The following is a 15617-nucleotide window of genomic DNA, read 5'->3' on the forward strand; positions in this document are numbered from 1 at the left end:
AAAGTTTATATAATTTTAAAATTTAGGGTACAGAGAATTAGTTGTAAAAAAAAGTAATTTTTTTTTAAAGAGATACATGAATAAGTTTAAATAACTATAAAATTAAATAAAAAATAAAATTTCCAAAAAATACACTATTTATTAATCTTATATCTAAAAATTATTATTGAATAAAAATTTTAGAGGGTTTTTATATTAGTTCAATTTTTTTAAAAAAAATTAATATTAAAATACTCTCTTCGTCCCACGTATCATGTCCATGTTGCCGTTTCTGTCGGTCCACATGTCACTTTTTTTTAAAAAATATTATACATTTTAATCTCATTTTAAACTTTTTAATTTTATTTTTATAAAATTTTAATTAAACTAATTAGTTATCTTAATCTTAATTTATAATTATTTATATTATAGGATAATTATTGATATATTCTTAATTATCTACTAATTACACCTCTTGGTATCTACAGTGTAGTGGTATATGGAATAGAGAGAGTAATATTTAATAAAATATTTTATAAAAAAAATATTTTTTTTTTCAAAAAATATATATTTAATAAAATATTTTATAAAAAGTTTGAGGGTTTGACAAAACCAACCAAACAGACCTATTTTCCCAAAAAGGAAGCCCGTGTTGTAAAAGAATCGATAAAAGTGTGAAGTGATTCATTCGTCATCGATTTTCAAACGCACGTAAAAGGGAGGTTTTTTTTTTTCTCGGTTTCCTGTTCCAAGGCGAACCAACGGCGAGCGAGAGGGGAAAACAGAATCACCGAAGGAAGCAGGCGCACAGCACAATCAAGCCCTGGCCAGGGTTCGTATCAAAATACCTTCAGCATCGACAGAAGAACGCTGCCTAGTGGCAAAGTTTTGCTAAAGACCGGGCAGCGGATCTCCGAAGAATCTCGATTTCGGTTGGGGCCTCCAGTGAATTTTAGTTTCCAATGGCTCATAATCTGGAGCGGCAACTTAAAGAACTCGGATCAAAGTTGGGCAGTGCTCCGTCGTCGGCAGACGCTGTCGTCGAAATATTGAAGGTATCGACTTCTTCTTTTACGTGTTCGAGCTTTTTCTGGAGATGAAATTCTCTTCTATCTGCGTGGAGATGATTTTGTATTTGTTAAGAAGTTTGATTGGTGAATGCATGCTGCAGTTGTTTCCGTAATTTGGTCTAAACTTCGAATCTTTTAGTGATATTAATAACATTTAATTCTGCCTTCCCTGGAAGGAGCAGTTACTCGTACTACTTTCAAATTTATCAGCGAATGAAAAATTCTCATAGTTAAAATTCTCATGCTTTTTATAGTCTTCCATATGCACTGATTTTTGTATTTGCTTTACAGCATGGGCTAGTCTCTATATTGATTGTCTGGTTGCAGTAATTACTCTTCCTCGTGCAGGATTGTGTGTCGTGTCTCTCAAAATTAGATCAGACACCTTCAAATTCAATGAAGGTGGCTATGCAGCCTCTCATGAATGCCATTGCCAAACCAGCGCTCTTGAAACATGAAAATGAGGAGGTGAAACTCTTTGTGGCTTCCTGTGCCAGTGAGTTAACTCGAATTACTGCACCCGAGGCTCCCTATGACGATGGAGTTTTACAAGTACGGAATCATATACCATCTTGATCATGTGGTGTTTTTAAGTTACCAGGAATTGTTTTCTGATTACTTCCTTTTAATCTATTTCAGGATATATTCCGTCTGATTGTAAATGCTTTAAGTGGCTTAAGTGATATAAAAGCTCCATCATTTCAAAGGAGGGTTCAGATTCTTGAAACTTTGGCAACATATAGATCGTGCGTCTTAATGCTGGATCTTGAATGTGATGATCTCATTAATGAAATGATTTATACCCTCTTTAATGTTGTGAGGTATGCTTATGATTTTGATTTCTTTCCTTTCCAGTTCTGAAGCATGTTATTTTGAGTGCTTACATAGTTTATGCTTATTTGCTGATTATTTGTGGCATGCATATCTAATCATTTAGGGTGTGTTCCCTAGTGTTTCCTACTTATTTTTGCACTATGTCTGCTACAATAAGTTTTTTCTAACCCCTATAAAATATCACACTAAACACCTATTTTTCATTATAAACATCACATCCTATTTTCAATTAAATTTTTTACTATTTTCAAAACAATACAAAACACCCAAAACACATAAGGAAAGGAACACAGCCTAGATTCTTCATATTTCATTCACTATGTATTTTTTCACTCTATTTCGAGGGCATGCATGTTGTAGAAATGAAGTATCATGCCAACCATTTGTTTGTTTGTAATTATCGTAAGTCTTCGTTGTGTCATAAATCGATGTTTTGAGTGCTTCATGTTGGAATTTTGGAAAGATTTATCATTTGAAGAGGAACTCAACTTTCTGTTGCTTTCCCAACTTTCATCTTTGCTTCCTTATATGTCTATTTCATGCACCTTTTTCACACGCAAGTCAGTAACTTTTGACACATTTGAAGTAGTTAAGTATTAAGTAAATGTCTTTTGCTGCTTTACAGTGAAAAACACCCTATTAAATAACTTATAGCCTGCGCATGTACAATTTCTTTCACTGCAGTGACTATCTTTTTACATGCATGCAGAGATGAGCATCATGAGAATGTTTTGACTTTGATCCAGAAAACCATTGAAGTTCTTCTGGAAGAAAGCGATGGTGTAATGGAGAACTTTTTACTCGTTCTCTTGTCCACTCTAGGCTGTCGCAAAGAGGTTAGCTTCACTTTTATCCATGCTTAGTTATTGTGAATTATAGTTTTTTTCCTTTCTTATTTTCCCCTCAATAAAAATACTGAATTTGATTTTTTATCCTAGGAGTCAACTATGGCTGCCCGGAGGCTGGCTACGAACATATTAAGTGGTTGTGCTTCGAAACTAGAACATGGGATCAAACAGTTTTTTATGTCTTTGATGTCAGGAAACAACAGTCCTCAAATGTCTGAAATCAATTACCACCGTATACTTGATGATATCTGTTGCAGTGCTCCACATATCTTTTCTGGAGTCATTTCTTATCTTACCGCAGAATTATTGGTAATTCTTTAGTTGCTTCATTGTATACATGTCGTGCTACACCATAATAATCTTTTAGTTTATGATTCGTAATACAAGATGCTCTCATTTAGGGAAAACAAATATGCATTCATACAAAAAGATATTTCATTGTTTTGATGTATGTGATTAAATATCATTTTATCTCCTTCGGTGTTTTTTTTTTTATTAAAATTCTCATACTTGTTCAACCTTATGTTTCATATTTTAGTGTGTTTTCACCAATTTCAAAATCTTGTCCTACAGAGTGAACATCTAGATATTCGTCTGAAGGCAGTGAATTTAGTGGGGGGTCTTTTTTCTCTCCCTGGACCTATTATACATGAAGCATTGCTGCCGGTTCTTTCAGAGTTTCTGACAAGACTGACCGACAGAGATATGGAGGTTAGAGTGGCTGTTATTGATTATGTCAAGGATTGTCTTTTGGAGAATCCTTTCAAAGTTGAAGCTCAACCTATGATATGTAAGGATTGCTTGTACACATTATTCAACTTATCCTGTTACCTATATTCTGATTATCTGAATGAATATTCAGCTGGTCTTTGTGATCGATTGATGGACAATGATGAAAATGTTCGTAAAAAAGTTGTATCTGTAATTTGTGATGTGGCATGTCACGATCTGAGATACATACCAGTCGAAACTATTAAGATGATTGCAGAACGTCTACAGGATGAATCTGTGAGTATATTAATTTATCTCTTTAGTTGTTTCGTATTCTTGATCTTCATCTGCATCTGCTTTACTCATGTCCTGTTGTTTTCTTCCAGCTTCTAGTTAAAAAATATACAATGGAGAGGTTAGCTGATATACATAGAGTATCTTGCAAGAATCAGCCTAACAGCGGAACAAATGTTGGCGAATATGATTGGATCATTAGGAAGCTTTTGAGATGCTTCTACGATAGAGATTTCGGGTAAGCATTAGATTTTTGGGCTACAACAATTTAGCTGTTAGTTAATGGATTGAAAAATTTACAAAACCAATTTATTATTATGTCATCATTGAATTGAGAACTAACACCAGTAAGATTCTTTTCAATGTTAATTTGGTTTTATGAAAATGTTATCTGAGGTGATGCAACAAATTTGTTAATTTTTTATTTCTCACATATCATGCTGAAATCCCTGTTTCTCTTTGCAGATCGGATACAATCGAACCTATCCTATTTCTATCCTTGTTCCCAGATAGTTTTTCTATAAAAGATAAAGTGAAGAATTGGATTAGGGCTTTCTCTGGGTTTGACAAATTTGAGGTTAGAGCTTTCGTGAAGATACTACAACAGAAACAGAGGTTTGCATGGGACCTATTTTTATTGTTTCTGGTATATTGTTGGTTGATTAGGCAAATTTGATTTAGTATGAAATCTGTCTAATGTGGTGTAGGTTACAGAAAGAGATGCAGACCTACCTTTTGATAAGAGAGTTGTCTCAGGTTTGGCATTAAGATTTTTATATTTCTGTCTTTGACAACCGGAAATGTCATGGTGTTTCTTCTGATGAATCTTTTTTGGTTCTGAGTATTTGTACAGGAAGGAGAGGAATCTGAGATCCAAGAGAAAGTAAAGTCCTGTTTCCGTGTTATGTCTCACTGTTTTCGTCATCCTTCTAAGGCAGAGGATGATTTTTGGACCCTGGACAAGTTAAAAGACTGTAACCTCGGGAAAATTTTGAAGCAACTCATTGATCCGATGATCAGCTCCCCTCAAGCCATTGACATGCAGGTAAGGAAAATATTCTTTTATCTCATTTATTTTGAAGTATTACCTGAATGTGCGGAATACTACTGCTATATACCAGGGTTATAATATATTGTGGATCCAATGCAGGATGAATTGCAAAATATCCTCGGGCAGGAGCACCAACTGTGTGAATTTCTGAGAATTCTTTCTATAAAATGCTCTTATTCTATGTTTTGCAAAGATCATGTCAAAGAACTCCTTCTGGAGACTCGTGTTCAGAAATCTTCCGGAAATAACGAGGGAGTTTTGTTCTGCATGTCTGTTCTTGTGGTATAAAGCTATTTTAATATTTTTGTTGGGAACTTAATTTGATAAATTTGGAATGTATTTTCATTTGAGTGTTTTCCAACAGATTCTTGCACAATTTTGTCCTCTGCTATTTGGAATTGAAGAGGATTTGGTTCATCTTCTTGAAGGTGATAATGAAATTATAAAGGAGAGTACTCTGCATATTCTTGTTATGGCAGGGGAAACTATCCGGGAAAAATTGGGTTTTTCATTGAGGTTAGACTACAAACAAACCACCTACCTTTCTTCTTCATCAGTATATATATTATATTTACCTTTTCATTTACTCTTTGCCTTGCAGATCTTTAGAATCCATTCTTGAGTGCATCTGCATTGAGGGTAGCCGATGGCAGGCTAAGCGTGCAGTTCATGCTTTGGAAGCCATCACGAAAGAGAATGGCCTCATGGCAATCTCTGCTCTTTATGAGGTTTTTTTTTTTTCTCCTCATGTGCTTTTTACCATTTTCTTCCATAACTGATCTGCATTTATATGCTCATGCTTTTATGTGTGTGTTTATGAAACTCTGACACTTAATTCTTTTTTCATTATAATGAGTAGAGGCTGGTGAATATGCTTGAAGAGAAATCCCATTTGCCATCTATATTGCAATCTCTTGGATGTATAGGAGAGGTTGCTAGGTCTGTCTTTGAAACAAGAGAAAGCGAGGTTGAAACGTTCATTAAGGAAAAAATACTAAAGCTTCGATATGTATGTGTTTACTAGTGCATTGATTTTTGTGATCCATTTCCTATTATGTCACAAAATATTTGACTGTTTCACTAACAGATTTCAGGAAAGGAAACAATTAGTTGGGATGACAGAAGTGAACTTTGTTCCTTAAAGGTTCTCTCAGTAGTATACTCAACCTTAATGCTTAATCTTGGAAAAACTTCACAGTTCACATGACTAATTAAATATCATAATCATCTCTGCAGATTTTTGGTATTAAGGCTTTGGTGAAGAGCTACCTAAAAGTTAAAGATGCTCATTTTTGTTGTGGAATTGATGGCTTGATTATAATTCTCAAGAGCATACTTCTGTTTGGTGATATCTCGAGAGAGACTAATTTAAGGTAATATTGGAAATTGTGATAAATGAATGTACTTCTAATCTTGAAGGCTGCAATTATGATTTTCTTAGCTGTTTCCCATAATCTTGCTCAAGATTTTCTGCTACTCATGTTTTTTATTTTTCACATTTCAGTTTGGTTGATAAGGCCCATTTGAAACTTGCTGCTGCAAAAGCTGTTCTTTGCCTTTCAAAACACTGGGAAAACAAAGTTCCAGTTGATGTTCTTTACCTTGCATTGCAAACTTCTGAGGTAGATTTTACTCGAGTTCGGGTGTATGTTTGTTTATATTATGAGATCATGGTTCTTAGTTCTTCAACCTTGGGTTTGTAGGATAGCTTACCTGAGGTAAGAAAATTCCTTGTCAAGAAGGTTCATCAATATATAAGGGACTGCATTTTAGACCCAAAGTACGCATGTGCCTTCCTCTTTGATATTTCATCTTCACCATCAGATTTAGAATTGGTATGAGAATTGGTTTTTGTTATATTCTTTATTTTGGTTTTAGAAGTTTCTATATCCCATAGGAACTTCTAAATGTTTCTTCTATGAACAGTAATACTTATGCTAAGCCCTTTTGCAGTGTAATTTCTATTTATATGACATCATCAAAATGTGTCGGGAAAGGAGGGGATGCAATGTTTTTCTGCAGAATTATTTGAGCTCACCAAGCCTTTATCCAGAGTACATTCTTCCATACATGGTCCATTCACTTGCTCATCATCCATCCTTTCCTAGTATTGATGGCAAAGATGTCACAACATTTGAACCTATGACCAGGTACTTAGGTTTCACTCTTACTTTTGATGAACTTTATGGTTCAAATGAAGTTACTGTTATCAAGCAAACAAAAATGCGGTTTGTAGAAGTTTATCGAAGCCTGTAGATAGGTTTCACCCTGACCTTTGATAAATTTTGGGTTTTAAATTAAGTTAATGAAATCAAACCAACAAAAATGCGTTTGTAGAAGTTTATAGAAGCCTTGTTACTATGCCTGTATTGAGTTGTTTCGTAACCAGTACTTTGAACATGCTTCCTTACTCTTACCCTGGCTGGGCGTTTCAGTTATCATTGGTGTTAATATAATTTTCTTCTTAATGAGACTGCTTAATGCAATGTTGAAGCAATTATCCAAAGTTTAAAAATGTCTTATTTGGTATGATGTGAATGTAATTAATTACTTTTTAAACCTGTGGTCTTGTTGAAGGAATAAATTTACTTATTTGGTTAGAACTTAATGAAACTGCTTTAAATTATTGCCTTTTTTTTTTGTATGACGTGAATGTATTTACTTGGCATTTTTTCACCTGTTATCTTGTTGAAGGAGTAAATTACTTCTTTGGTTAGAAGTGATTTACTTAAACAGGAACTAATCCCACATAATCACTTAAACAAACAGGCCTAAATACCACAGTGGAGGTGTAAGAATCTACATCTCTCCATAGATTGGATCAGTGTTTTTTCAATTTGAATTGAGCTAATAACATTAGCATTTGTATATCATGTTCATCTCAATGTGATGAGCTTGAGTTTGCTTGATTGAGCATCATAAATTAATGTTGAACTAGATCCAACCTTCTTGCAATTTGGTACGGAAGAAAAATAATATGATCTTGAGGCGTTTATTAGTTGTCTGTTGTTGAAATTGGATGAAGCCACATATGTCAACCACATTAATTATCTCTGGTCTTGTGGGGAGAACCCAAGATTCATTTGAGAGCATTCGATGAGTTGTATTCAACAGTTATATTTTGGGAAGGGGGACTTTTTGTTTTTTATAAACCTGAGTTCAGAGTGAACTCAATGGTAAGATTTTTGCCACATTTGAGTCCTTAATGACAATATTTAGAGGATGAAGAGGAACTGAGTGAGATGATCTCTGATGACTGCAATGATATCCACTAATAATGGCTTACCAAAAGTTGACCCGTCAGCATTTATTTCCACCATGATGGTTCCGAAGGATTTCACAAAATCTTTTTCCTTTTTTTAAAATGGTATTTGTGTAGGTTGTGAGCGTGAATGATGTCTTTAATAATGTTAAGTATGAAACCAACCAAAGGGAATATCCATACTTTCAGCCATTCACCAATTGGGTGATAAGACTGAAGAATGATGCAATCCGATTTGAATTCCTTGCTGTGACAAATTCATTATGCTTGTGAATTCTTAAGCTCTAGTTGGATAGTGATCAAGATGCTCATTAATTTGAGTTAACAATTTTGTTGAGTATCATCCAAGATATACTACCTTAGATGAACTATTCAAATTGGAAACAATTTGCAGCCATGGCAATATTAATTATACACTAACACGAAATCCATGGAGTTCATAATTTCCTTTCCCGTACTTCGTTGATTGCATGGGAAAGTGTACCCAAGGAGGAAAGGACAAGCATTGAGCTCAACCAATAAGAGGTGGCTAGAATAGATTAGAAAAGGAAGAGTGGTTTGAAGTTTCAAGAGTTGGATTCCCCCATAAGAACCAATAAAGACTTGTAAATGTGAGACAAATCAATCGCCAAGAAAGACATTGATCCCCATGTCTGGGTTAGCCGTCAAAAAAGATTTGATAATGACGCATGTATGAGGATTTCCATTCTATCTTTGGTTTGACTTCATCCTTATGTCATGGATTCATTTTCTAAGCAATAGAGTGAAAGGAATCACAAATTCTCCATCTTATTAAGCTCAGGATGGAATATCATCATCCTCTTTGGATTATGATGACTGGTATTATCAGGATATTCAATTTTGGAAATTTTGTTCTGTGTTTTTTCAGTTTGGCGTGATAGTGATGTTTGCTGAATTATATGAACCTTTTTATCTTCCATTAGTTCAGAATTATTATACTATAACATATGCGTCTAAATATGCAAATTGGGTGCCATATCAGCTTTGGTATTATGGTGTACATGTAGAGTCTATATTATTGGGTTAAGCACACGCTTTTTATATATCAGTAACGAAGGTATTGCAGCGACATTTATTAGCTATTTTGAAGTTTCTTGCTTTAAATTTCACTTTGCTTACTACATCTTATTCACTTCATAATGAGAGAAAACTAAAACTTGCCCATAGTTACATGGACCAAATATTATGTCTCTATATGACTAATAGTGATGCTATGTGTCTTCAGTTTTTTAGTCATGTACTGATGTGTGTTCTTAATTTGTTTTGTTTGGTCCATTCGATTTGTGCACATGTTTTGAATGACATTTTTTTAAAGCTTAGTATTTGCGCTTGGCTTAGCATTTATTCAATAATATGTGATTGCTTAAAATGGAAAAGTAACTTTCCAAGTATCAAGTGTCGCTGGCTGGATGCTGGATCAGAAAGATGAAATAGGGATGGCCCAGAGGCTAACGGAATTCTCTGGACTGTTTGAGACCCCTTGGGTAAATCTGTACATGTGTATAGATAATCTTTAGAATTGTGTAGAACATTGTAGAAGTTCTAGGTCCTTCTAGTGGACCAATAGGAGCCGCTAGATCAAAGTTGATCTCCACCATTCATTATGGAGATGAAGGTGTATAAATAGGGGTTCGGTCATTTGTATATTCATTCACTCAAGTATAAAGATTCTTGAGCAATAGATATCTTTCTTTCAAGTGTTGTTGTGTGCTTGTTTAGTTTTATAAGATTCGTCTAAGGTTGTACTAGCTTCACCTGAGGTTGAGTGAGGAAGTTGCTAGGCTGCAAAGGACATGCTCGAGAAGGAACAATTAACCCCATGACGTTAGTAAGGGTGCTGTCGATTTCTTTCTATTTAGATATGATTTCTACAGATTCCATGGTAAATGCAATTGCGAAAGATACACTTATTTTCAAGACTGTAAGTATCTAGATCTTGCAGTGTCCTTGGGCTGTGACCTTTGAGTATCTAGAATTTGCAGAGTCCTTGGCTGAGGCCATTTGCTTAAATCCGGTATTAATCTACAACGTCTATTTGTACCCTGATATTGTGTGTTAGTATGACCTGTTCTGATTGTGTATTATTCATGGCATCCACTTGATGAATTTGTGTCTGTTTCAGGAAGTTGTATTTGTTCCTGTCTATGTTGGTTCATGAATACACAGACCGAGAATCTGATGTCGGGATCAACAAGGACATGGGGAGCAGCGTTTCATTGTTGTCTTCAATATTTCAACGTATCAGATTTTCAGAAGATGCTGTTGATTCCAGTAAATCGAAGGTTTGATGCTAAACATTATTCTGTTTAAACTTTTGCACTATACAATCATAATTCATACGAAATTTTTAGAAATAGAAAATCCACCCTGTCGCCCACCCGCAACCCACAGATAATGGGTGAATTGACTGGGTATTGATTTGTTGGATTAAACTGAATTTTAAGCTTATAGTGGGATTGTTGTTCTAATGCTGTGCATCCATGTTAAAACCGTACGTTGCAGAATTCGCATGCTCTGTGTATCCTTGGTATGCAAATTCTTAAACTGCTCAGTCCAGACCAAGATAATTTTCAAGATGCAAGCACGCCTGTGGCCCTACCTTCCATGCTTTACAACCCAGATGTGATGAAAGGAGAAAATATCTTTCTGGTATGTGCAATCAGACTTTACTGCAATGTAACCCTACTTCCTGTACATTTCCGTATTAGAATCATTGTTTCTTTCGTGTTCTACAATTCTTTAAGCTTTTCATAGTTGGTGGAATGATGTAAAAAAATTATACTCAACATTATAATGATCCTTTATGTCCATTTCATGTTTTGTCTTTTTACGGATACTAGTTTGGCAAAGAGAGGTTATGGCTGCAAGGTGTCTCAGACCACTTCGAATCATTTGATCTGGGGGACAATATAATTGTAAGTCTGCAAAATAGAAGTGTTTTTTTTTTTTTTTTTTTCATTTTGTTTTCCATTCGTGTATGGTAATTCAATAATACGGTTCTTTGCAAACTTCAGGTTCAATCAACAAATCCAGACGATGAAGTCATGATGGACAGCGAAAGAGAGGGCAGTGATATGCTCCATGAGAAGTTGATAAAACGTCTGATGGCTGAAGAAACAAGAGGAAGACAGGAAAGATATGAGCCTGTACAGGCTTTATTATCAAACGAACAAGATTTTGAAATAATGAAAATGGATGAGGAAATAGAAGCGACTGATCTTGGTACTACTAAAAAATTAGATAATTACAATGTGTACACCCGCAGAAGGAGAGGTGGTCATGAGCTTAAAAAGAGTAAAATGCTGATTGGGGAATCAACTGATGCTCCTATGCCAAAACGCAGGAGGACTAGTATTCCTCGAACTGAGAAGCCTCCCTTAGAAGTTAGTTCAAAGGGTTCCAAGGGGCCTACTAGTGAGAATGAGAATGAGAAAAATATTATCCCTGACTCTGACAAAAGGGCTGAAACGGTTCCAACTGGTTCAGACAGTGATAAAGGACAAGGAAACGGAAAAGGCCCAGCTCCTAACGAGACTGATAAAGCTCCAGAACACCAAGTGCATTCTTCTCAAAAAAGGACAAGCAAAAGGCTCAGCTCCTCCGTGAAGCCAGGCAAAAGAAAAACGCGCAAATATGGGTTGGCAGCCAAGGTGTTATCTTACCGCAAGTGAAATTAGTTGAAAGCATATTTTGTTTCGTGGATATGAAGATTACATTCATCTTTTAATGAACAGAAAGGTAAAAAACCCTATGATGATGCTCCCGATTGCCCTACGAGTTCTTCCCAGTCAGAATCTGATGGGGAAAAACCCAAAACTGTAACTCGATTACGAAAGGTTAGTGATAATAAATGCTTTTAGATTTATGCAAACTTGCTAATGCGAACTCTATGCATTTATAACGTTTATTAATGCTTGTTTTCCTAAGGTGTTTACTTGATAAGCAAAACATTCTCAGGACTTTCTTTTGGTAGACTTACCTGCTTTCGATTTACTGTGTTTTAGCAAACAACAAAGAGCAATGGAGGTTTAAGAGAAGAGTTAGTTGGCCGGAAAATAAAAATTTGGTGGCCCTTGGATAATCGGTAAGTTCTTGCTTTGATCTGTACAATAGATTTAGACATAGTTGCAAAGTTATGCATTCCCATAACAATCTTTTAATGTATATCAAGTGCAAGTTTCATACATACGAGGTGCACCCTCGTAACTGCCGTAGTATCTTACTTTTTATGTTTGCGATAGCCTTATCATCTTTTTCCGGTTACTTATCTATATATGGTCAGTTATTATGAAGGCATTGTGGAGTCCTTCAAATCTAAGCACCGGAAGCACGAGGTATAAGAAATTTACATCTTTTTTATTGAATCAATTTTTTAAAATAAAGATTAATTACTTATCAATCTATTTCAAAGATACGGTACAACGATGGGGAAGTTGAAGTTCTTAAATTGGATGAAGAGAAGTGGGAGTTTCTTACAAAGGATCGAAAGGCCAAGGTTTATGAGTTCTTGTGAATATATTTATCCTATTTTAATTGCATTCAAATATTCCCCGACATCAACCTAAATTTGGGAATATATCTGATCATGCCTCATTGCCATTTTCAGGACTTCAGTTTGTCTAAGGGTTCTTGTCTTAAGAAAGAGTGAGTTCTTTGACTTCTTTCGTTGAGCTCACATATTTCTGCGCTATTTGTAGTTAAAAATCAACATAGCTTGACAACTTTTTCTGTATAGATTTTTTACTATTTTAACCATTTGAATGACCAAACATGTTAATCATGTAAACGTGTTTTGGTGCATGTCGTGCTCTCATAATTGTTTTGGGAACAACAAAATAATTACTTAAAATTTAATTGGCCAAAATTTAATCATTCTTATTGCATAGAAAAGGTTAGTATATCTGTCTTTTGTTGGTTTCTTACCATTCATGATACGTAATGTTCAGTTAGCTTGGTCTTCGAATGATCTACTAAAATTGTTATGTACGGTAACTCTCTAAGATGGAAAGATTAGATTCTCCTCAATTTTTATATTCTTTCAGCCAATCGTATACAATATGCACCAATTTCTGTTAAAAGTGCCATCGATTACATAGATATTCTGATTGCACTTTTGTATATGTATGCATAAATGATTTAGAAATAAGAGAAGCTTGTAATCGGATATCTACTCTTGATTGATTTTGCAGATTATTTTTTTAAAAAAGATTACTTTTGTATTTCTTTGATTGTATATTGCTTATATTCTTCTACTTATTGGCAGGTCTTTGTCTAGCAGTAAAAAACGCACACCACAGAAGAGTCTAAGACAAGAATCAAATATCATTACAAGGAGTACATCCCTTAGAAAAGGCAGAGGGAAGCTGGAGATTAGCACTGATCCCACCTCGGAACAAGAACATGATAAATCCGGTTTAGGTTAATGGCAAACTGTTGGTTAATTTTGTATTGTGTAAAAAATGTGAGACGAAAGCGACTGACTTTTCCCATTTTCGGTTGAAAATATAGATGTGGAAAAGGGAGAAAATATTGATCAAAGTGAAGAGCTATCCCACGTAGGAAAAGCCTCAAATGACTCCCAAGATGGCGAGAAACACAGTGTTACTAGTGATTCCCACGATGCTGACCGTTCAGACAGTGAAGACAAATCTTCTGGCCGAAAAAGGAAATCAAATGAGACCAATAAAGAATGCGCAGAGAACAAGAGTGGCAAACACGGGAGTAAGAATTCTGCGCTAGACGAGCTTCCTGACAATGAAACTTTGGTACTCAAACTTAATGTGTATTCAGTTCCTTGCAACAAATATGTAAAGCAATTTTGCAATTATAATGGTCTTACTAACTTTTCTCGAAATTGCAGAGGATGTGGAGGCGGCGTGTGAAGAAAGGGTGAGGGTGGGGGGCGACAAATATTTTGTCATCTATGTGGAATAAGTAGCCGCATCAAGTGCATATTAGATAAACTTATGACCGAATATAAATCACATTAGGTAAGTCTTATATAACCGGCAAGACTAAGAGGCGTCAGGATCAAATGTAAATTATCTGTGCTAGTTGGAGTTTAAAATATACTTTTTTGTTGGTACAAAAATGGTGGTTGGTTACGACAAAAGCTTATTTTGTTAATTTGGGAAATGCCATCCATGTGTAAAAAGTGGCTGTTAGGAGAGACTTTATCTAATCGCCATTGTAGCACACTATATGGTTTTTGTTGTTGTATATACTTGTATATATCTATTTGGAAATATATATATATTTTGACTGTGTTTTTTTTTATTTAATATGTATTTTTTTAAAATTTAAATAATTTTAAATTGAAATAAATAATATTAATTTTAAATTTAAATAATTAAAAAATATATATTATTTTTTAACAAAGAAATTCAAATAATATTTCGAGTTATATTTAAATAATTTAAAGAGATTTCTTTATTTTAAATTATTTATTTAACAGTATTTTTTCTTTTGTTAATAGAATTCTCGTAACAATTTAATGTTAAAAGACAAAAACTGAGCATCACTGTATAATGTTTACCTAACTTGAAATTAAGAGTATTGATAATATATCTAGAATGTTGAGAATATATTGTTGATAATTAAGAATATTGATAATATATTTAGAATGTTGACAATATTATTTCAATATATTAACTATTTGTATTTTAGAATGTTGATAATATATTGTTAGTCATGTAAATAGTCTACTTAATTAAAATTGGACTAAAATAAGCAAAAATTAAACTTGGGAATCTCTCTCTGTCTTTTCTTTTTTGGTCATGACATTTATCATTAATTTCGTCCTTCATTAATTAATATAAAACTGATGTTAAATTGTTAATTGATCCAAACTTTTAGTATTTGAAGAGAGCAAAAAAAGGGCTTCCACAAATAAAAACAAAGAAGTTTTGATCAATTAGATTCAATCAGCACAAAATTCTCATCATTTTCAGACAACAGCAGCAACAACCATAATGATTCCGTTCTCTTCAGATTTAATTTACAGTTTTTTGGATGAATATTAATCTGCATTCCAAGAAACAATTCACATTGCTCAGATCGATCAGGTATTATTACTATTATTATTGTCTTAATATTCCATTTCCATTTTTTGGTTTCTTACCATGAATTGTCCTCAAAAACATTTTATTGCCCAGTTTCTTGACATTTTCCCATCATTTAGATCAGCAGATTATTCAAAAACTTGCAGGTGATCTTAACATCAACGCCTGAATGAATTAACATGGGCGCATTTTTTGTGTTTTAGATTCAAAGGTTGTGTTTTTTTAAAATAAGTAATTAGTCTTCTTTTGGAATCTTTGCTATTAATTATTGTAAAGGATAAAATTGTTACAGAATAAATGCAAATTTTTCAAAATGATGTGGTGTTTGATTTTTTAATGTATTTTTAGTGATTAGACTTACACTATATTCAAATGATTTTTGACACTATTAATGAATTATATATATTTAAAAGATATTAAATAAAATGCTTATTTTTTTTATTTAGATATCAAATTTTATTTTTTTCATACAAAATATCACATTTA

The 15617-nt window shown here is 34.0% G+C and overlaps 1 protein-coding gene across 4 annotated transcripts; it reads left to right on the forward strand.

Moving 5' to 3' along the window:
• Positions 1-696: 696 nt before the first annotated feature.
• Positions 697-14334, forward strand: LOC127254533 (sister chromatid cohesion protein PDS5 homolog A-like). Of its 4 annotated transcripts, none has more exons than XM_051279675.1 (32): positions 697-1034; positions 1398-1601; positions 1689-1870; positions 2593-2719; positions 2822-3040; positions 3305-3521; positions 3594-3739; positions 3829-3974; positions 4202-4351; positions 4444-4492; positions 4590-4781; positions 4887-5069; positions 5152-5303; positions 5389-5515; positions 5647-5796; positions 5875-5931; positions 6024-6160; positions 6292-6409; positions 6491-6622; positions 6741-6937; positions 10193-10352; positions 10573-10719; positions 10911-10985; positions 11085-11720; positions 11805-11906; positions 12075-12154; positions 12353-12404; positions 12482-12565; positions 12677-12714; positions 13334-13488; positions 13579-13835; positions 13931-14334. In XM_051279675.1, exons 1-32 carry the CDS (start codon positions 942-944, stop codon positions 13961-13963), a joined length of 4797 nt encoding a protein of 1598 aa, XP_051135632.1. In that variant the 5' UTR covers positions 697-941; the 3' UTR covers positions 13964-14334. The 4 variants fall into 4 exon arrangements, 3 of the variants coding, with proteins under 3 accessions (XP_051135632.1, XP_051135633.1, XP_051135634.1); XM_051279676.1 differs by having other exon boundaries at positions 13334-13482; XM_051279677.1 differs by having other exon boundaries at positions 920-1034; positions 1377-1601.
• The last annotated feature ends 1283 nt before the right edge of the window (positions 14335-15617 follow it).

This window comes from Andrographis paniculata, unplaced genomic scaffold (assembly GCF_009805555.1).
Source record: "Andrographis paniculata isolate CXL003 unplaced genomic scaffold, ASM980555v1 Contig52END, whole genome shotgun sequence".
Taxonomy (NCBI): Eukaryota; Viridiplantae; Streptophyta; class Magnoliopsida; order Lamiales; family Acanthaceae; genus Andrographis; species Andrographis paniculata.

Coding starts and splice junctions, on each gene's coding strand:
- LOC127254533 (XM_051279675.1), top strand. CDS start 942: ATGGCTCATAATCTGGAGCGGCAACTTAAAGAACTCGGATCAAAGTTG. Junction 4,352..4,443: donor ATACTACAACAGAAACAGAG/GTTTGCATGGGA, acceptor AATGTGGTGTAG/GTTACAGAAAGAGATGCAGA. Junction 5,797..5,874: donor AAATACTAAAGCTTCGATAT/GTATGTGTTTAC, acceptor TTTCACTAACAG/ATTTCAGGAAAGGAAACAAT.